The sequence below is a fragment of the Siphateles boraxobius genome, unplaced genomic scaffold, assembly GCF_051911475.1.
Source record: "Siphateles boraxobius isolate OS27281-9 unplaced genomic scaffold, OSU_SipBor_1 37, whole genome shotgun sequence".
NCBI lineage: Eukaryota > Metazoa > Chordata > Actinopteri > Cypriniformes > Leuciscidae > Siphateles > Siphateles boraxobius.
The window spans coordinates 3,442,950-3,470,650 of record NW_027508997.1 but is presented as its reverse complement, the minus strand read 5'-3'; the positions used below and the strand labels follow the sequence as shown (position 1 = coordinate 3,470,650).

Genomic DNA, 27,701 nt, shown 5'->3' with positions numbered 1-27,701 from the left:
CTTCTTTCTCTGTTTTCTTCAAATTTCATTGTCCATGCATATTGTCTTACCAAAATGGACAACGAATTTCAAGATGAGTCTCTTGGGACACACAATTAGACATTACTGTCTTTTTCCTATGAATATTTTCCCTGACGAGGTCAGCTGTCTGTATTGCAGCTGTACCAAAGTATGGAAAACCTGTTGCCTTCTGTTCTTCTTGGGATTCCTTAATACTACAGGGACCATTCATTCTCGGGATGAAGGTGCTGTGGCATCAACTACGCAAGTATTAAGTACTGAAAGAGTCTCTGGGCTCACGTAGCCTGGTCTAAAAGCTTATCAGAGGCTAAGCCAGAGGGGGGAAAAAAACAGTAAAGCTAGTCTCAGTCGACCAGAGGTACGGGCAGAAGGCCATCTGTCCATTCTCTGAATACAACTGACAACAAAGGAGGGCAACTCCGTACTCAGGGAATCATACACACTCTGGATCCGCAAACGTTAACTCATCCTGGATTGACAGGGTAAGAAGTGCTGGTGAAGAGCGTAACTGGCATCTTCGCACGGTCTCAACCTCCATCACTTTTCAGGTCAGTTTGCTAACTTCAACCCAAAGCTGCTCATCACGCGCAGGGACTTCCAAAAGAAACAAATAGGCGTGTTAATGCTTTTCTGGCAACAATAGTGTTATTGTTTCATCTTTGACTAAGGGAAAACTGTTGTTTGTATCTTTCATGTACTTTATGTATATTTTGTCTATATATACACATTAAACGATATTCTATAGCCTAACGCCGCGTTGTTTTTCATATAATATAATATAACATAACACTATTTATAAATTATTTTAATGTTAATAAATACAAACATAATTTTCCCAAAATATTGTTCTAAATTTGGGCAGTAATATAACATATTATTGTTGTTGAATTGACATATTCATCGATAGATTTAGTTAAAGATGATTTTTTTAAAATAAAATTTAGTGTCCGTTTACACTAAACTTTTTAATGCGTTTTAGTTGGTAATTTACATGACAATGGCATTTCGGGGGCCTGAAAATGTGAACTTTTGAAAACGGGTTTCAAAGTGCAATTTGTTTTAAATCAACAACGTTATCGTTTCCGTGTTTTAGTCGTTTTTGTGTATCAATGTAAACAGGGATTTTTTAACAACATTGTCGTCTGTACGTAAAAAGTCAAAGGAAAAACGTATCCGTTTTAGTACATTGTTGTAAACGTACACTTAATTTGACGTTAAATGTGATGTACTGAATTCACAATATTGTTTAATATAACATAAAACACTGTCCAAAACAATAAAGGCTTAGCAATTGGAATTACGTATTTAAAACAGACTGCTCTTTTTTGAACACTAATCCGAGTCACCAATTTCCCAACATTTTCTTTGTAAATCAACATTTCAATGCCAGTGGCACAAATTATTTTAATTCCTGATTCATAAACACATTTGACATGTGAAAAACAGAGTGTGTGATATCTATGTTCGGGCTTATTAGGGCTATGCTATATGATGGCAGAATGTTTTCAGATGCCTGTTGACAAGCTTTGGAAAGACAGAAATGGGTCAAATGGGATTTAGCATTAGCCAAACAAATCCGGGCCTAGAGGATTAGAAAGGATGGTAGCAGTGTGTTTTATGCATTTACCTGATGAAACCACACAGAACTATTAGCCACACAAAAGAACCGGCTTTTTAAAAAGTGTATTATTAAATTCAGACATATTTTAAGCATGCTGAATTTATAACTATAAAACTATAGATAAAATATCAATAAAAAGAATACTTACATAACCATAATTTAACAAAATAATCCATTTATTGGTTTTGATATTTCGCAGAAGTAAAAAAAACCAATTATATATATCAAAATATCAAAAACAGTAATATTGTGAAATAATGGTTTTCTATATTAGTATATTTTAAAATGTAATTTATTTCTGTGATGCAAACCGGAATTTTCGTCAGGCATTACCCAGTCTTCGGTGTCACATGATTCTTCAGAAATCATTCTAATATGCTGATTTGATGCTCAGTTATTATAAATGTAGGAAACAGTTGTGCTTGCTTAACATTTTTTTGGAACCGGTGATACTTTTTCAGTATTCATTGATGAATAAAAACTGAAAAAGAACAGCGTTCATTCAAAATGGAAATCATTTCCAACAATATAAATCTTTACATATAACATTTCTTTCTCTTTTAATCTATTCAGCTGTTCAACATCTCTTTAGCAAAAGCTGCTGGAGTGTCATGGAAAGAGGGACCACGTTCCATTTAACAGCTTATGTAAGTCTGAAAACATTTCAAAAGCAGTAGTTTTCAAAGAGGGCTAACAAACGAAAACATTGGGACTCAATTGGAATAATAGATCTGATAAATAAAGAAAATGCATTCATTTATTAGTCATAGCTGCAGGGCCTCATTAGAGGAATATAAGGAATGAATAAGGCCTTATTAAAGGGAAATTTAAAACAATCCACTAACACTTCCTCTGATCTAATGCTGACTCCTTTTTTATTTTCACCCATGAATGTTGTCTGTGATCTCAACTGGATTAGAATGGCTTCAATTTGGATGTAGATGGTAATAAGCTCTGTTATAAAGTGCTCGCCATTGCGGAGATGTGCGAAATTTGGGAACAGACAACTTTGTGTTCCCTCACTGATGAATTAATGGGCCTTGTTAGACATGGTCACACAAACGTCACTTGATCCACGGGCCTAGAAAGACACAAGTGGCTCTTTTGAGTCTTATCAAACATGGTCACACCACTTTTATTAAAGCAGAACCATTAGAGACGTTAGAGGCAGGTCCTCGCCCACCCGAGTCCAAAAGGGAAATAACACCCAATTAATGTCAGAGCACAGCAACAGGTATACAGCTAAACAAAAACAACACACGACTGAAGCGACATTTAGATCTGAGAGGGGTAATGGGAGAGAATTATGAGTTTTCATGGCTGAAATGTTTGCGCACTGAAATTCATTTCATATCTGCTCTGACTGAATGGGTAAATTTGTCTGTTTGTGTGCACAGAGACAGTCTGTTTGAAGCTTCTAGACCCAAGAGAAGAATGAATATGAATGAGAAGGAGGGAGGAGTATCGGAGGGGGGGCTAAATGTCACCCTCACCATCCGCCTGCTAATGCATGGGAAGGTAAGACACATCTCCAATCCTCACAGAGCTGTACTTTCAGCTTCCATCCAGTCAAGCAATAAATACAGTACCTGAAAAAGATTTATAATTGTATAGGTGACATTTTAGATTACTGATCGTCAATATAATTGATTCTAAAATGTTATTTTAGATGACATATTCAGAAATAGTATTGGCAGCATAAAGTGGCATTAATGCAATCATCTTTTCTTATGAAAAGAAATTAAGTCACAATCTTCCTGCTTATGAACATCTCTACTTATCTGCATTACTTGTTAAAGGTTTAGAATAATTGCTATTTTTGAATGCTTTTCAAAGAAGTCTTCAAAAATTCAGCAAAACAGTAATATTGTGAATTTTTTATGACAATTTCATATAACTTTATTCTATTTCATTGAATTGTCAGTAGTGCTCAAGAAATGTTTCTTATTATCATCAATGTTGAAAAGAGTTTTTGCTGATTAATATTTTGATATTCCTTAATTCCATTCAAAAATTTGCGGTAAGAAAGTTTTTTTTAAAAGAAATTAATATTTTTATTCAGCAAGGACGTTGTCACGATCTGTTGTATTATCTGTTTCAGTTTCAAGGTCTTTTAGTTTGCTATCGTCATTTCCTGTGTTTCCTTTCTTATGTTTCTTTGGTTGTCATGGTTGCTCATTCATTGATTACACACACCTGTGTCAGTATAGATTCAGTATAAACTTAAAAATGCTGCCTTCGGAGGATGCATTCGAAGGTAGGAAGGCATTAAGGCACATCTGAATCCAATGTTAGCCTAACTTCCTTACTCCTGAGATACTGTACCGTCATCTGATGGATATTTGAAGGCAGGATAGATGTATCCTTCACTGCCTTTGATATCCCACAATCCTGTGCTTTTCATTCTGTGACAGTTCAGCTAGAAAAAGAAAGATGGCATCTGAAAGTTGCTGTTGCTGGTCAGTTTGTGTGTAAATTAATGTTTTTGACCAACATTTTCCACTTCTGATTTCATTTCCAGTGAAAAATTACTACTGTAGTAATTTAATATTTGTTTAATTTTCGCTCTGTTTTGCTGAAGATTATTAAACTGTTCCGTATATAAGGGACCTTTGTGCGCAAATGCCAGAGCACACTGTTACATTTACTCTTCGTGTTCTCTAATCTAATCTGGTCTAATCTTTTGTTTTATTTAATAAAGTTACGCTGCATTTAGATCTGCTGCCCGTAATCTTCCTCAGCCCAGTCGTGACACGCATTAAATTGATCAAAAGTGACAGTAAAGACATTTATAATGTTACAAAATACTGCTACAAAAGATACTGTTCTTTTGAACTTTCAAAGAATCCTGAAAAAATTATCAGTTTCCACAAAAAAAGATTAGGTAAATATTAACTGTTTTCATCGTTGATAATGATAAGAAATGTTTCTTGAGCGACACATTTCTGAAAGGATCATGTGACACTGAAGACTGGAGTAATGATGCTAAAAATTCAGCTTTGCCATCATAGGAATAAATCACATTTTAAAATATATTAAAATAGAAAACAGTTAAATTGTAATTACAGTTTACAATATTACTGTTTTTACTGTATTTTCTTTTATCAGTATATGCATCCTTGGTGAGCATAATTTATTTCAAAAACATTAAAAAATCTTATTTTTTCCAAACTTTTGATAGTATATATAGTGTAGAATATTAAAACCCTTTAGATGAAACACCATAATCCAGTACCGTTTACCATGCAATCATTTAGATTAACCACGTTTTTTGTTTGTTTGTTTTGTGTGTTTTTCTAGGAAGTTGGAAGTATCATTGGAAAGGTAAACAATTTTCAGTCTCAAAACACTGTTCTTATTGTGTTTAATATGGCTTACAATCTAATCTTAGTATACACATTCTGACAAAATTCATTTGTTTTATATTCAGATAGTCTTTTAAAATGTTCATTTTCCCCTTGTTTGGTTTTTAGAAAGGAGAGACTGTCAAAAAAATGAGAGAGGAGGTAAGTGCTACATTGACCTTCATGATTGAATAAGACTAATCTTTTTTAATTTATTCTTGAATATCAAAACATAATTTTATATTTTACATATTTTTAAAACTGATGTTTTTCTTATTACCTAGAGTGCTGGGTAGTAACTTGTTACATATAATATAGATTTCACAATCAGATTGTATCAAAAATGACTATTATTACTACACTATAATTATTTAGTACTTATAATTAGATTATAATACTCATAATCAGACTAGTTACTTTTTATTGATTACATAATTACGTATTATTCACACAATGGCAGTGATTACATAATTACATATTCACACAATGGCAGTAAATCATTCATAATATTGATTCTCCATTCATAATTTATCTTCTTATGTTTTAAATGGTCCTTTCTAAAAAATAACATACTTTCAGAAAGTCTTCTAGTTTTGTGTAATTGCACAGACAGACCAGCCACTAGTCAGGTGGCTATAATTACACAGAAAATTGAGAGGCCACAAAGCATATCGACATTGCATATCAAATCAACTCCTGACAAATACATTAATTATCATTTTAATTATTACTCAGCAAGTCATTAACCATGTATTGCCATGACTTTGGAATGCATTTTTCTTTCAAACACATTGTTAACATAATTATGATTATTTTATTAATTATTTATTTTAATTTTACATTTTTATGATTTATTGAACTATTAGCTTTTCATTCAATTCAGGAACCCCCTGCAATTCCTTCACAAACCCCAGTCTGGGAAGCCCTGACATAATGTAATGTTTAATGCACTTCATGTTGTTGATAAAGAACGGATTATATTTTCTTTTTCTTCATATTTTTATATCAATATGGCACATATTATCCTATTCTATTCACTATGATAAATGAGTTAAGTCAAAAGTAAAGTAAAAGTAATCCAAAAGTACTTAGATTACATTACCTAAAATGAGTAATGTAATGGATTACTTTACTAACTACTATTTGGTCATGTAATTTTGAATCACTAATGAACTACAATTTGAAAGTAATCTACCCAGCACTGCCTATGGACTATTGCTTTGCAGTTACATGCAGTACACACCATTAATGCTGAATAGCTGTATAAAGAACTAAGCTAAAATAGCTGTATAAGTAACTAATATGGGTGGCCACATGTATTTCAAAAACTAGACGGCAGAAAAATGGGATCATTTTCAGTTTGAGCAAACTCATCTTATTATCTGCCTGATGTGGTATTTAACTGGGAGAGGGTCCAATTGTCAGACCAGAGGCCAGATTGATCAATTAAATGTGATGCAGCACAGAAACTCTGCTTTTCTCTGTGGATTCAGAGTGGAGCCCGGATTAATATATCTGACGGTTCCAGTCCAGAGCGCATTGTGACCATCACTGGACCGTCTGAGGTCATCTTCAAAGCCTTCGCCATGATTGCAGAGAAGTTTGAGGAGGTAAGCGGATTTATTCCAGCTGTAATGAGCCAATATTGCCATGGGTGATTTAGATTTAGATTTTAGTATAGTGTAAAAATATCTATGTGGGCTTACAGTTCCTAGCTACTATTTACTATACTTTCCCATAATTTTACAGAAGTAGTTGTACAATTGTTACAGTTAAATGATTACTGTGTAAAGTGAATGATATAGAAATATTATGCGATTGAATCACAATTGTCTGTGTCAGAATTACAGTGAACTTGATATTTAGATTCTAAATTTAATAGTGTGATTTTCATAGTAATATGCCTGCATTCAATGCATAAATTATGCGGTTGCCTTTTTGGTACTATTTGATGGTTTATTATGCTGTTGTTCTTGCTTATTTTACTTATGCTTATTTTGATGATTATATTTGTTGATTGATTGTTAATGAGTTTTAAATGCAGAGAGTAGTAGTAACTCCTCCTGCCTTAATTGTAAACATAATTATTATTTCTATAACTTACAATGTTGAAGTTGGCAAGATACGATCTGAAATTATGAGTCAGTCACTTGCTTTATTTTCTCCATGTTGCACAGAGCAACCAATTGTGTTCTGTAACACTATTACACAGGCTTTTAATTAAATGAATTAAAAGTCAATTAGGTCCCAGCCAAGGGGAACACTAATTAGTGTAATACTGACTTACAACTATTTACGCTTTTGTCCCACAATGCAGCTCGATATGGTTATTTTTTACATTGCTACAGCACAGCAAATGCATTGATCTCCCAGTAAACATCTAAATGCAGTATTTTATTGTAAAAAAAACGAATCTTGTAAAATCCTGTCAATACTTTGTGTGTAACGCTTTCATTTCAAACACTGTCCGCACGTATCCCTGAAAATTGGCTTATAAACTTGTTTTTATTAAAAAAGGACACAATGACTTGAAAGGAGCTGAATGACGCTACTTTCTGATATATATGCATCTCTTTCAGGATATCCTGGCATCCATGATAAACAGCACCGTGACAAGCAGGCCTCCTGTGACACTGCGTCTCGTCTTCCCTGCCAGTCAGTGCGGTTCACTCATTGGCAAAGGAGGCTCGAAGATCAGAGAGATCAGAGAGGTAGATATTCTAGGTAGAAGTTTAATTGTTTGCAAAGGCACAGGGTTTGTAATGCAGGTCACAGCAGCTCCCAGATGATGCACCGAATGATCCGTTAAACAATTAGTTTCCGTTGCCTCAGCGGCAGCTAGAAACACTTAACATCAGCATGATTGATTGTCCTCATCAAGACAGAACTTTTTATTCCTGAGCACAGGGGGCCGCTCGGCTCAGGCTTCCGCTAAATCCACGTTATGAGACGGCTGCACCCCTGAGCTGTAATTTCCTAAACTCTTGAACTCCCTCACTTTTCCTCAAACTTATCTATTCATGGCTTTCGTTGATGGAAAACAAAGCGATCCATCTCACAAGCCCAACCATTCGTTGTCATTTAGCTGCTGAAATTGACATGAGGACAGTGGCTTTTGCTTGAAGGCTTTGTTTTTTTATTCGGCTGGTGGATCACATTGAATAAATATAGCTGTCCTCACTGCTGAGGGTTGTGAGGGGTGAACTGGCTGCTTTTATTTCCAGTTGCTATGAATGTCTAGGACAGGACGGCCCACCAAGGCCTAAATAGACTCACATTTATATACAGTATCCAAATAGCTTGACCTAAATAACTGGCCAGACGATAACAATGTCAGTTCTAGACATGAGAATAGCTGTAATACCAAAAGGGACTGTATAGCCCACTTTTATTTTGCAAGTGGCTTTGGAAAACAATAAAAATTTGTAAACCTCCTCAATGCTGAGAACTTACATTTTGAAAAATGATAATTGATCATTAGTCCTATTGCAGTTGTTTTAATATGTGTAATATGGACACTGTAGTTTAAAATGCTACTCAGCGAACAAAATTAGAAATTTACTCATCCATATTCTCTCATCCATATCAATATCCCATATTACAAAAATATCCACGTCACAATTCTCTGGAACAATCTAATGTGATTGGTTAATTGGTTGTATGAAGTGTCTATGAAAATGCTGTATATGCTGTCTATGCTGTATATTATTGACACTACTTTCTCTGGTATAACACTGCGGACTGTTTGAATATGCCTAGTATATAAAATATAGTGAAAAACAGTATGTGGAATTAGTAATATACAGTATGTCATAAATCTTTCACAATTTTCATGGTCAAAATCACATAATTTCAATATGAACCCTTACGATCGTGAATTTCGCATGCAGGTAAAAACTTTCACCTCAAATTTTTTGCGATGGGTTGAAGTCATTCACATGGATTCACTGCGTTTACCAAAAGAAAGCTTCTTGGTTTTAAAGTGACTTCAATGGACCTTTTTTGCCCACAAAATTTAGTCGAAATTTACAATGTCAAATGACTGTTACAATATACACTGTAAAAAAAGATTTTTCGAAGTTGAAAATAATACAGACTATTGGAGTACATTTTACTAGAAAATACTTTTTCAGTATTTCTACTTCAAAGGTTAACATTTATGTGTTACTTGCCATTTCTTTGTAATTATTTGAGAAATTTCTTGTATATGGAACATACTGTTCACTGAACAAACTGTAGCAAAGTTCATTCTTCTTTAGTAATGCAGTTTTGGATGCACAGCATCTCTCGTTTCATACAAACCCAACTGGTGCAATCTTGTAGTTGTGTCCCAAATGACTCGCTGTCCAACATGCCACACTTTGTTTTTCCGGTTAATTCATGCATTCTCCAGGTATCTAAAGTGCACTTTTTCTTTTTGGAATTTTCAGTGTGAACACACTAATCACACCATTTATATTACAAAACTCAATGGAGTCGACAAAATAACAAAAGATTTTCAAAAGTAATGTTACTTTAATATCATTGCAGTGATAGTTTTGTTGCTAGGCTGATTGTTTTATACATCGTAATGGACTTTTTTTTTCTTATCAGAAGCTTAGAGATAACATACTGGAAGATTTATTTCAATGGTGACCAGAACCGCAGATGTGGAGCGGATAATGAGCTTCTCCTTTTAACTGTCATTATTTTAAGATATATGAATGATGCCATTTGTGGCTTTTTTAATCATCCTGTCCAGCATGTGTTGACCAGAAGTGTTGCTGTGTGTCAGAGCACAGGTGCCCAGGTCCAGGTCGCAGGAGACCTACTGCCTGACTCGACTGAGAGAGCCGTGACCATCTCAGGAACCCCCCAAGCCATCACACAGTGTGTGAAACACATCTGCACCATCATGCTGGAGGTGTGTGAGCGTGCACGTGAAAGTGCATCCATCTTTTAATTGAAAATCTGTGCTATTATGCATGATTTGCCTTGTGCCTAAATGTTATTTCAGAGGGGGGGGGGGGGGGGATATTCTCCAGGTCTTTTTCACCTTCACACTTCATTTGCATTCGCTTTGAGCGCATGCACTACATGCTAAATGTTCCTGTTTGCTTCATTAGTTCCCAGAATCCAACCTTGGATGCCATTGTTTTACAGACTTTTCCCTGGCCCGCATTAACTTTGGGCTTTGAACAGTGAAATCCAGTGAGGCTTAACTGAGTGCTAGAAACATACTGCTTAAACATCTTTGCTTTTGTCCTGACTGTTTATCTCCCTTATTTAGTCGCCACCTAAAGGAGCCACCATTCCATATCGACCTAAACCCTCTGTAGGTGGCAGCCACACAGTGATGTCGCAAACACATGCTGCGCCGGTGAGTTCTCCATCCATCAGAAACCATAGAATCGAAACAACACTTCACAAGCAGTGATGTTTCCATAGTTCCCTGCAGTCCCAGTGGGACACTCTGAGTGTGGATATTTACACTACTTATTTTGCGAAATCATCTGGCAGAATAAATCTAACCCGCAGATGCAATCAGTAATACAGTCACCAATGGGGCCATTGGACCATTCCAAGGGCTCTTGAACATGCAGATCAGACTGACTTTTTATCACTAATTCAGATCTGTAGGTGTTTGAATTGGTAAGCTTGTGACTAATCATTGTAAACACAGCTGTATATAGCTGAATTCAACAATTCATTCATCAATATTCTATTCTATTCAGATCTTGTGAAAAATACTAACTCTGACCCTTTATTTTTGACATCTTCTCTTGGTATGTCATCCAAAGGGCTTCTGTTGTTCATTTGAGTGATCATGACATTTAGTTTGACTGAGGTGAGGATTGCAAAGGCTAGCTGTCTGTATAATGAAAAATCACGTCAGCTACAAGCTCCATTTGTCTGGAGGATTAAAATGCTAAGAAGCAATTAAGTTCTGTATTTATTATTTTTTTTGCTATGTCTGGTGATAGCATGGGATGTTCATGTGATGCCCCCTTGTGGTTACATTAAGAAGAATTTAACATAGTTTAATCATAATTCCACCTGGCACTCTTAAATATGTCAATGACAAAGAAGTCTCACATGGACAGTTTTTGACTTGTGGTGTAAAGTCTGGTCCACTTTGGAGCTTATTCTGGCCAAGAGCTGCCCACTGTAAAATGAACAAAGCAACCAACCACTGTTTGTTTTATGCATTCTTTAGGGGTGAATTTAGTTATTACAACTATAAAAAGGCATCTAAAAAAGTGAAAATATGGATCAGCAGTCTCCCCAAATGGTTATACTGAAACCTGTGTAGACTTGATGAGCAAAACTTACTGATTATTTTACACAGCAAAATAGGTTTGCTTGCGATAACTAGTATACATGCTACTAAGTGTCTCAACAAGATTTGAAGCCACTAACCTGGCAAACCATGGAAAATCCAATAATTATTTATTTTATAAAAGTGCTCATAATATCAACCTGTGATATCTTTTAAGGCCAATTCACACTGCGCCAACTAACACAGGCAATCACAAGGTTACAGTACTTCTCAGGCATTTCACAACAAATGCCGATTCAACATGTTCGGTCGGCAAAAATGAGTGCCAACAGACGCCGACAGGAATAACGCACTGATCCAACAAAAAACGACAAAGTGTCTGTTGCATCTGTTGGCTTCGCAGTGTGAATTGGCCTTTAAACACTATTTTATTTCAATTCTGATTTACACTTTTGATTTTCACAAAGGTTTTCTAGATTTTTTAAATGAAATATGCATCAAATAGACTGCAGGCGGTCCACGTCAACTGTGACTAATGACCAAGGAGCAAATTAGCTGTTATTGTTTGCACTAACCTAAACGTGTTATCTGTTTCACAGACATTTGCTATTCCAGGACAGTTTGCCATTCCACCCCAAGACGTGAGTGTTAGTCCCACTGTCTGATCAGTATCATTCCTGAGCCACATCCCACCCGTGACACAACCAAATTTCTACCACTGCATTCCTCACACACACCTAAGTGCCAATATCCCTGTTCCTCTGGTCACAATGGAGTCTCCACTACCTTTTTTCGAGCAAGGATATCCGAGGCATAAGGAATGAAGATGCTTGCTGTCTATGACCTTTTCTTTAACATCTTATCTAGCATAACTAAAATCGGTTACTCCTTGGTTATTTCATATCCTTAGTTAAGACATAAGTAAATAATATGTGTTTAATGAAACACTCACATGTGAATGCTATAATTACAATGGTTGTAAAGCAGCACTGTATTGATAAAACCCTAAACAGTTACTAATTTCTAACTAGTTGGGGTTTGTTTTAAATCCCTAAAACTAAGAAGTAAACTTCTGCAATCTCAGGCCAAACTGTTCACCATACAAAACTCCATTCTGTGGAAGAACATTTCAGCCTCAGTTCAAGTTGCAATTGCGAGATATAGTCAAATTGTGACATACAGTAAAGGTACAATTACGAGACTTAAAGTCAATGCGAGATATACAGTAAAGGTGCAGTTAATTTAAAAAAAGTTGCAATTGTAAGATAAAGTCACATTGCGAGACATAATCACTTTGTGAAATATAAAGCTGCAGGTGCAAATGCGAGAGATAAAGTAAAGTTGCAGGTGTAAAAACAGTCACAATTGTTAGATATAAAGTCACATTGCAAGATATAATCACAGTGTGAATTATAAATATGGAATTGCACGATTTCAAGTCAATGCAAGGTAAACAGTAAAGTTGCATGTATGAAAAACAGTCACAATTGTAAGATAAAATTTCATATTGTGAGATATAATCACAGTGTGATATAAAGTAGCAATTGTGAGATATTAGGTCAATGTGTGATATATAGTAAAGTTGCAGGCATTTTTACTGAGGCACAAAACATTAAACACAGACTTCCAGATCATTTCAGGTGTATTATATATTTTTAGTTTTGTAAAAAAATTATAATTTTTTAATACATTTTATATTAATTTGAAAATGTCCCATTGATTTGTTTGGCAATAAAAATACAACCAACGGTGATGACGTAATCATAATATTTGCATAACCAATTGTGTTCGGCCTTCTTTTTGCAATCTGATTTGTGATTGGTCCTAAATGTATGTAACTCATGTAACACTACCTCGAAACTGCAAAGCCGGTGTCACATTGTCTGTTGATTCTCAAAGACAGCTGGCAGAAAACCAGACGCGTGTCATGACGACTACAGAGCCTAAACGTACCTCAAACCTTAACACAATCCTTTTCCTACCTTGCAAACACTTGAATTCCCTTCAGGAAGCAAATCAGGTTTTTCGATCACATTATTTGGAGAGGTGGACGGTAAGTCCAGAGGGGGACCTGATAACTAATCCAATTTTGAGACTTGATATGGGTGCTGTTCTGTCTGTAGATGTGAGTGTCCTCTGAAATAATTCCATTTTGATTGGCTAGTTCTAACCTCCCTTCCTGCCCCCGCAGTTGACCAAGCTTCACCAGTTGGCTATGCAGCATATCCCCCTTACCTCCCTTGGGCAGAGCAACCCCACCTTCCCTGGTACGTACCCAAAGCTCCCCAGGGAAGTCTGTCTCTCCCTTTGTCTGTCTCTCTGCCTGTCTTTCTCTCGATCTGTCTCTTTCCCTCTCCGCTCTTTCGTCTGTCATGTCTGACCACCGCATGTTCTACTTTTCCACTCTGAAGAAAATGAGGGCGAAGCCATTTTGTGGTAAGGCAAAAAAATATCATAACACTTCCAGCACAATGCCGCACATGCCGTGCCATGATACGACCACTAACCAGTCCTGATAGCTCTAGTTAGTCTGTGTGCGGATGCCAGCCATTGATGGCTGCTTTGAGCTGTCAAAGGAATCTACAAATGTGTCATGCCACCATAACGACAGCATCATGACGGCTATGTGATGCATATGTGTCACCCCTCTTTCTCCTTATATGTGAACTCATCATGAACATTTAACATTCTTCCCCCCTCATCTCACTCCATACCTCCACAATAACCCTGACCTGTTCAAACCGCCAGCATTTTCCTAAGCAAACCTGAAGCCCACTCTCACAGCAGCCCACATTTATCATGACAAACAGAGTCCACACATTGCAAGTGCCAGCCCATAATTACTACTATGGAAATATGGAGTTGAAGAGAGACGGCCTCTCCATAGACGTTTCCGATAATATGCGCTATCTGGAAAAGCTTTTATGGGTGTTTTTGAATCCCAGGCAAGCACAAATTTACCAGAAATTCATTCATGACTCATGTACCGAAGCAGCATTAATGCTTTTATACATTGTGTAATTTTAATGTGATATTTTTCGATTTTATTTGAGCAGGCTCAGTGGCAGTGTAGCAATGTTAAAATGTTTCTAAATCAAATTTTTTGTCAGCCATTAGGTTGTCTTTTGCTTACCTTCCCATTTCCCTGCATAGGTCTGGAGGCCTCCTTTGCAACCACTTCTCATGAGCTGAGCATACCTAATGATGTAAGTTATGTGATACAGATTTAGGATCAAATAATACACTTAGCTTGAGACATAATGTTTGTTGCAGTTCATGTTGCAGTTATCGTTGTGTACAGTGGCCCCAAAAAGTATTTGGACACTTGAGTCACACTTCAATTGTTTGAATATCATTGCATTGTCTAAAATATATGTGCAAATTATTAATACATTAGAATTATAAATTATGCCATATTTGCAATTACTTTTAACCAGGTGCTCCTAATCAAGGGTATTTATGTTATTATTTTTTAAAAATAGTTTTTAATATTAATAATACAATTTTAAAGATTTATTAATGTTTTTGAAAGAAGTATCTCATGCTCACCAGGGCTGCATTTATTTGATATTTTTAAAAAAAATTATTTTACTGTACTAAAATATTTCCCTTGACACCTTTTTGGTGTGTTTTGCTTGAAAAGTCTGCTTGCCTACATATCTTACTTTAAAATACAAGCCACTAGGTTTGATATTTTATTTTTATTGCAAAGACATTCATTCAGTTGTAAGTGAATCTTAGGTTTTCAAATGGGGATTTTTTGGGGGAAACAATTTCCATGTCCTAAAGGTACAATATCAGCCTCCAGTCTTTTAATGTCCAGATGTTGTTTGCCCCTCACCCGTCTGTCTCTCAGCTCATAGGCTGCATCATTGGCAGACAGGGCAGTAAGATCAATGAGATTCGCCAGATGTCTGGTGCCCAGATCAAAATTGCCGGAGCCACAGACGGTTCGGCAGTGCGCCACGTCACCATCACAGGCTCCCCAGCCAACATCAGCGTGGCTCAGTACCTCATCAGTGCAAGGTGAGACCTTTCCCTCGCACATTTTTAACGGATAGCTCAGTCAAAATGAAATTCTGTTATCATTTACTCACCCTCGTTTCATTTCAAATTCGTATGCTGTTTTTTTTCTTCTTCTGTGGAACACAAAAGAATTATTGAAGAATCTTCACTTTTCCATACTGTGACAGTTCAGAACGATCATGTCTAACAAACACAAAAAAAGACACACAAAAAAAACAACAGGTCATAATATAACTTATGAACTACACCGTTCAAATATGTTTTCTGAAAGAAATTAATTCTTTTCAGCAAGGATGCATTACATTGACCAAAAGTGGCAGTAAATACATTTATAATGTTACAAACATTTCTAGTTCTTTTGAACGTTCTATCCATTTAAGAATCCTGAAAAAAGTATCATGGTTTCCACCTAAATATTAAGCAGCACAACTGTTTTTAACATTGATAATAAAAAGAAGCAATGTTTCTTGAGCAGCAAATCAGCAGTGACTGATTTCTGAAAGATCATGTGACACTGAAGCCTGGAGTAATGGCTGCTGAAAATTCAGCTTTAGAAATGTCAGGAACTCACTGTGCCTTAGAAATTGTCCAAATGAGATGTATAGATCAAAAACTCCAATTAGTGAGACGTCAAAAAAAAAAAAAAACCCACACACTCTTACAATGAAGGGGAACCACCAATTGCAATATAAAAAGACTGCTTTAATGAAGATGTGGCAAACGTTTCGGTCACATGTGACCTTTCACAATGCCTATACAGTAGTTAACTAGGACTAGTACGTTTGCCACTTTTAATTACAGCAGTGGTTTTATCTTGCAATTGGTGGTTCTCTTTCATTGTTAGAGTCTATGGGCTATTGTGAAGTGTTTACCTAATTGAAAATTCAGCTTTGGCATCACAGGAATGAAACAAATTTTTTACAATTATTTCATAGTATTACTGTTTTTACTGTATCTTTGATCAAATAAATGCAGCCTTGGTGAGCATACGAGACTTCCTTCAAAAACATTTTTAAAAAATCTTACCGACCCCAAACTTTTTTTTAATAGTAGTGTATATTCCAAAACTTCTGAAGCCATTAGACTGCTCTGTGTGAAGTAAAACGTTATTCAGTTAAATTAAATCATTGTCTTTAAAATCAAATAGTGTGGCTTTTAACGCATCAGTGGTTTCTACTGTGTTTCATGACCAAATGCATTAATGTCAAATGTAACGTCTGCCATCATATTTAATTTGAGAGGTACAGGGGAGAAGAATAACAACTTAAATTTTGGCATTTTCCTCACATAAACTATATGATTCAGAAGACTTGGAATATAGTGTGCAGTATATCCTTTCATTGTGAATCTTGACAACCCAAGTCCCCATTCGCATCATTATATGGTCAAAATAAGAGCAGCCAGTACATTCTACAACATTTCTCCTTTTGTGTTTGACAGAAGAAAGTAAGTCATGAGAGTGAGTAAACACAATGACAAAACATAAATTTTTGGATGAACTATTCTATTCCCACAATCTATTTAAAAGTATGGTGTAATATGTAGGTTGTAGACAGCAGTCATGTGGTCTGTTACATTTCACCCATTTGGCACTCCTTTATTAATTCTCATCCAGGCATGTTAAACCCTTATTATTATTCCTTCTTGTAACACATAACATTCCCTAAATTGATTATTCTTTTCTCTATTTCTCTCACCCACCTCCCATGTCACTCTCTCCTCTTGTGTGTACCGTAACCCCTCAATTAACCACACACTTGTCCTCACGTCCCTCCTTGTTTGCCTGGATCTGAATGTGTGTCTGCAGTTTAGAGATGGCTAAACTGAGCATCCAGGCTGCATCGTCCTCCTCTTCCAGCACACCTATCGACCTCAGCCTGGGCTTCCCCCAGTCCAGCTCCTCCACCTCCACACACTCTTCCATGGCCATGCTGGCTGCTCCCTCCTCTATTAATGTCCACTCCCCCTCGTCCATCTCCTCCCTCCCCAGTGCCCACTATGCATTGCCTGTTTCCAGCCTGTTTGGCATGAAAAGCGTCCCCCTGCTGGCAGTGCACGCAGCCGCCTCCGCAGGCCTTCCGGCCGGCCTCAGCCCCTACACCGCAAAGATCCCCACCTCATCCAGCATCAAAAAATCTGAGCGGCAGAAGTTTGCCCCGTACTGAGCGGCCATGGTCTATTATCTCACCAGTTATGTTGTATCTGTTTGTTATTCGTTCATTAATATTAAGTAGATTGAGAGTGTCTCTCACTGCCCCCTCTTTTCTTTTTTTTACATACAACTCTCTTTAGTCTGTATTGTTGATGTTTGAGCAAAAGTCACTCCAAAAGGAGTTATTCTCCATATCAGTGCACACTGTTTGTGAACTCCCTGTAAAGCCTCCTTTGTAGTTTTCAACGTTCTTCCAGGAGCAAACACATCTCAATATTCACCATTTAAATAATTCTCACCCAAGCCATAGGCCTGGTTGAGTTGCGTTAGTAGTGTGTTGAAACTCGCGGTGATGGTAAGGGCGTGACAATTCCTGAAACACACTCAAAGCCGTTAACCAATCGCAACAGATGGGTCCAGTCAACCAATCAGAGCACATCGTGCTTTTCGGAAGGAAGGGCTTCATAGAGACAGTAACTAAACAGAGCGTTACTGAAAGACTGGGAAATAATGTGCTGTAACAATGTGAAATATTTGAAAAATAATGACTTTTTTGAACATTCAAGCATGAAAACCGAATCTAGTAGACCCCAAAAACAAAATCAAGACTTTGTAAAAGGGCATAATATAGCCTCTTTAATGTCTCTGTGCAATATTTCACAAACTAGGAATGGTGAGTGCATAACAAGATGAAATGCTCCTTATATTGTCTTCCATTTTGTTTGCCGTTTCATTCTGAAGTTTTTGAGATATCCATCTCGCTCCATAATTTATCTGACACTGCTCCTGTTTTTTGTTTTTTTAAGAAAAGCCAAAGCCAACAGGAACTTGATTTATTGGTACTATGCAGCTCAAGGTGTTGTGAGTGTGTGTTTCCTACATAAATACATCTTAAAGGGATCTTAAATGTGCTGATTAGAATGCCTGTCATCATTGTTATTGTATCGCAATGCAATATAAAAAGTAATTTAAAAGAGGGTGTGATGCTCTGCCTCTCATACTGATGATGTTATTCTGACTTTAACCTACTATAACATTGTCAGAACATACGTCAATATACTTTTTTGTAAAAACCCTTTTTATTAACACTGCAGAGAAAATTACAGTAAAACAAAGGCACAGCAGGGCGTCAGAGGGGGGAATATCCTGGGCCCTGTGATGACGAACTTTTAATACCATGGAACCCCTGATATGATTGAATTAATATATTTAGCAGCTCTATATTTCCATGTATTAAAACCTATTTATACTGTGTGGGAAAAAATGTGATATATTGTTTTCAAAATTAAATAATTGTTTTTTTATATTGCCACTGTATTAACGACAAAACAAACAATTTAAAATAATATCTGGAAAATATTCACATGGAAAAGGTTCACGGCGAATAACTACTTAGATGTGTAAACATGAGGAATAATTTAATTTAAGTTACTGATAGTGATTTTCACAATGATTATTGTTGCAAAGCAGTTTTATAAGTCTAATAAGGGCCATTAAAAAATTTAACATCTTACTTATGACATGTGCATGTTGACAGTAACTAACTGTTCAAACATTTGGGGTCAGTATGCTTTTTTTTATTTAATTTTTTACTTTTTTTTAAAGTATTAAAAAATTAATACTTTTATTCAGCAAGGATTCATTAAATTGATCAAAAGTGACACTAAAGACTTTATAATATTACAAAAGATTTCCATTTCAAATAAATGCTGTCATCAAAGAATACTGATTACTCCACAAAAGTATTAAGCAGCACAACTGTTATCAAAACTAATAAGACATGTTTCTTGAGCAGCAAATCAGCATATTAGAATTATTTCTGAACGATAATGTGACCCTGAAGACTGGATTAACGATGCGCAGAACATTACATTAAATTATATTTTACAACATAATAAAATAGAAAAATGTATTTAAAATTTGTAATATTTCACAGTATCACTGCCTTTACTGTATTTTTGATCAAATTAATGCAGCCTGGATAAGCATAAGAGACTTCTTTCAAAATCGTAAGATCCCCCCCCCCCCCCCCCCCCCCCCCAAACATTTGGCAGTAGTTTATATTAAAAAAATTCTCTCTAAGTTTCTTTGAATCCCTATAGAACTCCCTTGCAACTCCCTGTGCTCAGGATACCAGTTTGAAAAGCCCTAATAAAACCAATACTTTGTGTTCAATGTAAAGCAATGTCTACTAAAAGGTGTTATTTGTCTCTAAGCTAAGATAAACAATGACACTACGAAACTGTGACATGTGATCTGGAAATAGGATCAATATGCCCAGCAGGGCTAATTATCAGAAGTACAACTGTTTTTAACAATAATTTGATCTGTTCTTCTGTATGATTGTGTGTTTTCCTCCTAGGCTGTCCTCAGTGATAGCAAGTCTGAGACCACATAGTGCAACATTTACAGCTAAACATTAATCTCTGATTGGATTACCCTAAAGACATAGTGGACTCTTATGGACTCCAGAAACTACTCAAGAAATCCTGGCTACATGATGTAAATTGTTTTCTAACTTGAAAACTATGTATTAAACAGATGAACTGTAGTTTCAACCATTCAATGTGACATGTATTTTTGTTTGATTTTAGATGGCTTGAAATTCTGTACACATTTTACTGTTAAAGTATGACAAATCAATGTGCTTTTGACATTTGACTTTAATTAAACAACAGCTTTTTAATAGTACTCACACTGTTGTGGTTTAATTGTATATCCAAAGATGACTTTTCTCCAAAGAAAATGCCTTGGCATTGCATTTATAAAACTTTTAATGAAATTATACTTTTTTAATTCCCTATTCCCTTGCATTTCAGTGCCTGACCTGTTGTGATTGAAGTTAAAAGGTAAAAGAAAAGAGTTTTCATGGTGCTGATGCATATCTGCTGCCGTGAGTCTTTCAATAATACATGCGGTGCTTAAAACAGGGTTATTCTGGTAAAAGAAAGCTGGTCTCTAAGAACCTGGAAGTACATTCCCTCATGGGGAAAGCTGTTTTCATGCCCTGTATGTGATTCATGTTTGTCTTTTGGAGAGCTTATTTTGTCTTGCTTATCAACCATTTGTTTCTGGTGGATGTTTGCTGTTTTGTAAATGTCATCCGCACTCACTGGTTTACTGGAGAACAGACTCTGTGACAGGCTGAAAGCCATTCATCTCAGTCAGCCCCAGAACATATCATGCCCATATATAGGAACCGGTGATAATGCTTGAACCAACAATGCATCAAAAACACTGCATGTTTTCTCATGACCTATTACATGCGTTAATAATTTCCCAAGACATATGAATGCATTATGACATATGTTTTACCTTTGTTTTGGATGTTTCATGACAGACTTCTTTCTATGGTTCTTTGACACAGTTTCCTCCCATTGAAGAAAGGCCTCTATGAATATTAAAGCTAAGGTAGGCAATGTTTTTATAAACACTTTATACAGTTGGTTGAAACTGTCTTGATAGCAATCAATAATAGAAGTGTTCTCGGGATCAAAAAATGTTTGTCTAAATGATAGGATGTTCTACCTGTCAATGTATAATAATTTGTTAAATTTATATAGCGCTTTCTGGGTACTCAAAGCACTTTACATGGAAGGGGGAATCTCATCAACCACCACCAAAGTGCAGCATCCACCTGGATGATGCGACGGCAGCCATATTGCGCCAGAACGCCCACCACACACCAGCTTACTGGTGGAGAGGAGACAGTGATGAAGCCAATGAGTACAGGTCCTTCTCAAAAAATTAGCATATTGTGATAAAGTTCATTATTTTCCATAATTTAATGATAAAAATTAAACTTTCATATATTTTAAATTCATTGCACACCCACTGAAATATTTCAGGTCTTTTATTGTTTTAATACTGATGATTTTGGCATACAGCTCATGAAAACCCAAAATTCCTATCACAAAAAATTAGCATATTTCATCCGACCAATAAAAGAAGTGTTTTTAATACAAAAAAAGTCTACCTTCAAATAATTATGTTCAGTTATGCACTCAATACTTGGTCGGGAATCCTTTTGCATAAATAACTGCTTCAATGCGGCGTGGCATGGAGGCAATCAGCCTGTGGCACTGCTGAGGTGTTATGGAGGCCCAGGATGCTTCGATATCGGCCTTAAGCTCATCCAGAGTGTTGGGTCTTGCGTCCCTCAACTTTCTCTTCACAATATCCCACAGATTCTCTATGGGGTTCAGGTCAGGAGAGTTGGCAGGCCAATTGAGCACAGTAATAGCATGGTCAGTAAACCATTTACCAGTGGTTTTGGCACTGTGAGCAGGTGCCAGGTCGTGCTGAAAAATGAAATCAGATGGAAGCATGAAGTGCTCCAAAATCTCCTGATAGCTGCACTGACCCTGCCCTTGATAAAACACAGTGGACCAACACCAGCAGCTGACATGGCACCCCAGACCATCACTGACTGTGGGTACTTGACACTGGACTTCAGGCATTTTGGCATTTCCTTCTCCCCAGTCTTCCTCCAGACTCTGGCACCTTGATTTCCGAATGACATGCAAAACTGAGCAACAGTCCAGTGCTGCTTCTCTGTAGCCCAGGTCAGGCGCTTCTGCCGCTGTTTCTGGTTCAAAAGTGGCTTGACCTGGGGAATGCGGCACCTGTAGCCCATTTCCTGCACACACCTGTGCACGGTGGCTCTGGATGTTTCTACTCCAGACTCAGTCCACTGCTTCCGCAGGTCCCCAAGGTCTGGAATCGGTCCTTCTCCACAATCTTCCTCAGGGTCCGGTCACCTCTTCTCGTTGTGCAGCGTTTTTTTCCTTCCCACAGACTTCCCACTGAGGTGCCTTGATACAGCACTCTGGGAACAGCCTATTTGTTCAGAAATTTCTTTCTGTGTCTTACCCTCTTGCTTGAGGGTGTCAATGATGGCCTTCTGGACAGCAGTCAGGTCGGCAGTCTTACCCATGATTGCGGTTTTGAGTAATGAAACAGGCTGGGAGTTTTTAAAAGCCTCAGGAATCTTTTGCAGGTGTTTAGAGTTAATTAGTTGATTCAGATGATTAGGTTAATAGCTCGTTTAGAGACCCTTTTCATGATATGCTAATTTTTTGAGATAGGAATTTGGGGTTTTCATGAGCTGAATGCCAAAATCATCAGTATTAAAACAATAAAAGACCTGAAATATTTCAGTTGGTGTGCAATGAATCTAAAATATATGAAAGTTTAATTTTTATCATTACATCATGGAAAATAATGAACTTTATCACAATATGCTAATTTTTTGAGAAGGACCTGTATATGGAAATGATTAGGAGGCCATGATGGACAGAGGCCTAGGGGCAAATTTGGCCAGGATGCTGGGTTTATCTCTCTACTCTTTTTCGTAGGACATCCTGGGATTTTGAATGACCACATGACCTCGGTTTAACGTGTCATCCGAAGGACGGTGCTCTTTGACAGTATAGTGTCCCCATCACTATACTGGGGCATTAGGATCCACACAGACCACAGGGTGAGCGCCCCCTGCTGGCCTCACTAACACCTCTTCCAGCAGCAACCTGGTTTTCTCAGGAGGTCTGTACAAACCGGGCTCAAACCTGCTTAGCTTCAGTGGGCAACTAGTCCTGGGCTACAGGGTGATATGGCTGCTGGCTACATGCCAGTATGATATGGCATGGCTGTATGTATTTCCATATTCATATTACACATATTCAAACTATATAGAACATACTTTTTTAAGCAGTCGTGAAGTAATCACTTTTTCAAAATAAGTACATACTCAAGAGATTATGTGATTTCAGACACAGCCAATGACAAACAGCAACCACCTTTTACAGTTCCTCCTGAACCAAATTAACGAGCTTATGCTGCGTTCATGCCATGTCGTAACCGTAATTAAGAGATGGCAAACAGTGGTGTTGTACTCTGAGCTGTACAGTATACTTACTTGGGCTGGGCGATCATTTTTTGATATCAGTCGATATCGATTATTATCACGATAAATGTCAAATCTTTATTTCTTTTAAATTTAAAGTCAGATTTTTGCTCCTAAGTGAAAGATATAGAAACCAGAGCGTTAATTGTGGTTTTAAACTACTCTTTATTGTAAGAACTGACATATGACAAAATATGACAAACACTTGCCAAACAGTTGAACATTTCACAAATCTGAGGTAGAACATTCAAACATTTGTAATTTTTCATTAACAAAATAAATATCTGAATAGAAAAATATATTTCTTGGTTTCTGCATGTGCTAATGGGGGATATTGTTTCAAGTCTTGAAACAGTTTTTTGTTGCCTGTCTTTGATGGCACGTATCTTCAGCACAGTTTGCAGTGCAGGCTGCAATATTAATATTACATGTTTTGTCTCGAAACACATATTTGACAGTGAGTTGACAGTAAATCTACTTCCTAACTCAAGCTAATACTAATATGTTAAATTTTTGTTCATTAACAATAACAGTAACATCTGTTAAATTTTTTTTAACATTTGGTAAAATGTAATATTCTGACTGTTTGAGTTTTATTAAAATTAACTATTGTTCATCCAGTATCATCCATTTAGATCATGATAACCACAGATAAAACCAGGGATAGCCTATAGCACCTCACTATCATGGCAAAATGTAACTTTATGGTTTCTATGTTATTTGTATGAAAAACAGTAGCCTACATACATTATTAAATACTGTCATTATATTCCATTAATCATTTAATACATTGTCTACATTAATAATATAATACAATTCAATATCTAAATCCCACATTTCATGCTGCAGTTAGTATTACTAGGCTAACATTACAGTGAATCCATTATCCATGGTAAATGGATTCAGTATCAATTCAGATTCTGACTGTATCGTTTCAAACAGTGTTTCTCCTGTTTGTCAGCGCTGTTTCATCTGCCTTTAAACTGGTTTAAATCACTGAGACATTTGTGTTCTTCGTTGAATTCAAACGCTTCTCACTGGATCTCGAGACCGAGACCGATCAGAGTAAACGCATCTGCTCTAGTGAGCTCGCGCTACGCTGCAGTTTGGACTTTGAGTCGAGCAGATAAATGGTCCGTGTGGCGCGCGGTTCAAATGACTTTCGTTCCGCTTTTGGTGCATAAACATTATCGAACATTTATCGAAAATTATCGTTATCGTTTTATCGCCCAGCCCTACTTACTTGGATTTATGCATTTCAATGGCAACATTATCAACGGCGAAATGAATCTGCAGCAGTCACATTGTACAAGTCAGTGCTCTTTAAGTTGTTTACATTCATTATTATTGTAATGTTATGTGCTTTGACACATGATGTAGTTTAACGCTGTCGTGGCTCGTGGCTTTGAAAACGCTCTGAAGGGAGGGTGGGATCTTATGCTTTCGAAGCTAGCTTGCTATTGCTAGCCTCTCCGAAATTGCCTACTCCAACTTTAATAGTTTGTCTGAACTTTTTTACCCTTTAGCAGAAATGTCTCCAGAGAGTCTGAGACATCAGTGGGTTCTAGACAACAAACTTTGTCAGGCAAAAATCAGATTGAACTTTTCGTCACCCTTGTTTTAGATGCTACCTTTTCACAGGTTCTGCTGGGACAGGTTTCCCTGCAGGTTGCTCAATCATGCATGTGGTCTGAGTGAACCATTAGCATGCTGTCACTCACTGCACGTAGAGCCCTTGTCCTGTTCTCAGGGAGCAGAGGCCCCATTCAACATTAATAAAATAACTTCCGCTTTTAGAAAAACACTCTCACACTAAGACGTTTTGCCAAGCCGTAAGAATTTGACCTTAACCCTGTCTGCTTGAAGATCTGAATCACGTCTGCATGCTAAATACAGGTTGGGAGTGGATCAATTCTTAATGGGCATGGAAATGTGGTGTCAGAAGGGGACCTCCTCTCCTCTGTATGGAGGGGGTCGTGGTGCCAACAGCGTGTGCTCTGTTGTGAAATGTAATGTTGTGGACATCTATCCCTGCCTCTTTGTTAATGTTGAATTAATGATTTTCGCCTCTCATCCCATCAAAAGAAGATGGTGGAAATGGCTTCGACCGACCCTGAATAATCAATTATATTAATGCAGGCCTGTGCTGGATATGAAGAGCATTCTTTAAAAGGACGTAATCATCTGGCCTCAAGCACCACTGTCGTTCTGTGTTTATGTGTGCGTGTTTCAAAATTGTCCCCAGAAGTTGGCTAAATCTGACAGTGTCCTTTTTGGGACATCTGGGGACGTTCTCATTTGGAAAAACAATTCATATATAAAATAGTGCTTTTTTTATTGAAATGTAATAAATGTAAAAAATACTTCTTATAGGGTTTAGGGTTTGGGTTTGTTTGTGGTCATTATTATGAACTTTATACAAAAGCAACAGATATCTATGGTATGTTCTCATTTGGATAACGAATAAAAGTGTGTTTACTATACTGCCCTACAAAGCAAAAAGGCAGTAACTACGCAGAGTGCAGAACTGACAAAAAGGACTTTAACGTTATCCTGTCATCCAGCCTAGTTGTAGGTAGATTATTGGACATGTGGCTGTTTTGTTACTTTATATTAGCTTATTGTTTTATTCACATAACAAAGGATGCCTTGAATGTCATGAAAATGATAATAACTCATTTTTGACTGTAAATGCAGTTACTGCCTTTTTGTTTTGTAGGGCAGTATTAGTTTAGGGGAAAATGTGTCCTGAAGTTAGATTTATTTTATTTATTTATTTATTTAAAAGGGACAATGCATATTAATGAACATATTAGCTTTTCAGCAATGTAAATATGCCAGAATTAGCCCCAGGGCTACTTTACATCTGCAGTCCCCCGTCAGGTCATCACAATATCAATTAACAAGGCTAACATTTAAATTTAAGTATGATGCTACACAGTTTAAAGGACACCTTAATATTCAAATAACATATTACAAGAGACACCTCTGTTTTCAGAGAGGTTACACATACACATGTACAATAAAGTGCTATTCTATGTACTTTAAGTACATTGCAATTATGCTAAAATACTAAAAATTACAATAAAGTGCTGGATCTAGTTTGGTATACATACAAATACTTAAACAATACTACAGTGATCTTATCCATATACCTCGATTTGCAAAAAAATTTAGTTAATGGTCACAAATTTGATGTGTCTTGAGCCATTGGTTAAGTTGGTTCTTAAAACTGGGGTACGTCGGACATTCTCTAATAACAACCGGTAGTTTGTTCCAAATCTCTGACCCCTTAATTGACAACACATATTGTCCAAATGTTGTACGCCTGTAAGGCACCACACAATCACCCCTGATTGAAGCCCTGGTAACACTTCTTCTCTCACCCTGTTTTTTTAATGTAATGTATTCACTCAGTGGGGGTGGGGCAAGTCCATGCAGGATCTTATATACAGCACAGGCATATTTTAGCTTTAGAAAATTTTCAAAACTTAATAAGTTGTATTTCTGTAATATTGAACAATGGTGATGTGAAAGGGGTTTTCTATCAAATATTTTTAAGGCTCGTTTGAAGAGTGACTCAATTGATTTAAGCGTTGTGGCATTTGTGAGTGACCAATTTATAAAACAATATTCGATATGAGAAAAAATCATAGAATGAAGAAACATTCTGGCTGCTTTACATGAAAGTGATGGTCTGATATATTTGAAGTTTGCAAGATTAAATTTAACAGTTTTTGAAAGACATTTGACATGATTTTTAAAGGGCAGTGTAGGATCTAATACAACGCCAAGATATTTAAATTCATTTACTATCTGTATTTCTTCTTGTTTTAAAAATATATTTGAACATACAATAGCATTTAAAGGTTTGGGGTCAGACTCAGAAATCCCTAATGCTAAGGTTGATTTTATTTGATAAATACTATAAAAACAATAAAATGGTAAAATAATATTACAATTTAAAATAACTATTTTCTATTAGAATGTACTTTAAAATGTAATTTATTCCTGTGATGGCAAATCTGAATTTTCAGCATCATTACTCCAGTCTTCAGTCACATGATCCCTCAGAAATCATTCTAATAAAAACCATTGATACATTTTTCAAAATGTTTGTGATTAATAGAAAGTTCAAAAGAACAGCATTTATCTGTAATTGAATCTTTTGTAACATTATAATGTATTTACTTTCACATTTGATCAATTTAATGCATCTTGCTGAATAAAAGTATTCTGTCCAAAAAAAAAATTGAATGGTAAAGAAAATCTGACAAAGCTTATTTGAAAAAACAATTCAGTGAATAGTTCAATATTCAAAATATTGTCAATAATGTCTAAAAATTTACATTTACGGGTTAGTCTGCAGTCAT

The 27,701-nt window shown here is 36.5% G+C and overlaps 2 protein-coding genes across 5 annotated transcripts in view; both read left to right on the top strand.

The window, feature by feature from the left end:
- The first annotated feature begins 152 nt into the window (after positions 1-152).
- Positions 153-19,984, top strand: LOC143703026 (poly(rC)-binding protein 3). 4 transcript variants are annotated; one of them, XM_077197113.1, is made up of 14 exons: positions 153-569; positions 2,216-2,289; positions 3,040-3,160; positions 4,943-4,966; positions 5,116-5,148; positions 6,480-6,596; positions 7,566-7,697; positions 9,761-9,889; positions 10,256-10,345; positions 11,845-11,886; positions 13,437-13,512; positions 14,399-14,451; positions 15,102-15,271; positions 19,786-19,984. In XM_077197113.1, exons 3-14 carry the CDS (start codon positions 3,077-3,079, stop codon positions 19,844-19,846), a joined length of 1,011 nt encoding a protein of 336 aa, XP_077053228.1. In that variant the 5' UTR covers positions 153-569; positions 2,216-2,289; positions 3,040-3,076; the 3' UTR covers positions 19,847-19,984. The 4 variants fall into 4 exon arrangements, with proteins under 4 accessions (XP_077053228.1, XP_077053227.1, XP_077053226.1 ...); XM_077197112.1 differs by lacking the exon at positions 19,786-19,984 and adding an exon at positions 17,079-17,565 and having other exon boundaries at positions 383-503; XM_077197111.1 differs by lacking the exon at positions 19,786-19,984 and adding an exon at positions 17,079-17,564 and having other exon boundaries at positions 431-569.
- A 4,569-nt stretch (positions 19,985-24,553) lies between these two features.
- Positions 24,554-27,701, top strand: part of vwc2 (von Willebrand factor C domain containing 2) — a 30,155-nt gene continuing 27,007 nt past the window's right edge. The window contains exon 1 of the mRNA XM_077197067.1: positions 24,554-24,640. The gene's annotated coding sequence lies outside the window, so the exon portion shown is untranslated. The remainder of the gene's footprint in view (positions 24,641-27,701) is intronic.

Excerpts from the sequence above, each read along its gene's own strand:
- LOC143703026 (XM_077197112.1), top strand. The coding sequence starts at position 3,077 with ATGAATATGAATGAGAAGGAGGGAGGAGTATCGGAGGGGGGGCTAAAT. Across the intron at positions 3,161-4,942 it reads GCCTGCTAATGCATGGGAAG|GAAGTTGGAAGTATCATTGG; the intron begins GTAAGACACATC and ends GTGTTTTTCTAG. Across the intron at positions 14,452-15,101 it reads AGCTGAGCATACCTAATGAT|CTCATAGGCTGCATCATTGG; the intron begins GTAAGTTATGTG and ends TCTGTCTCTCAG.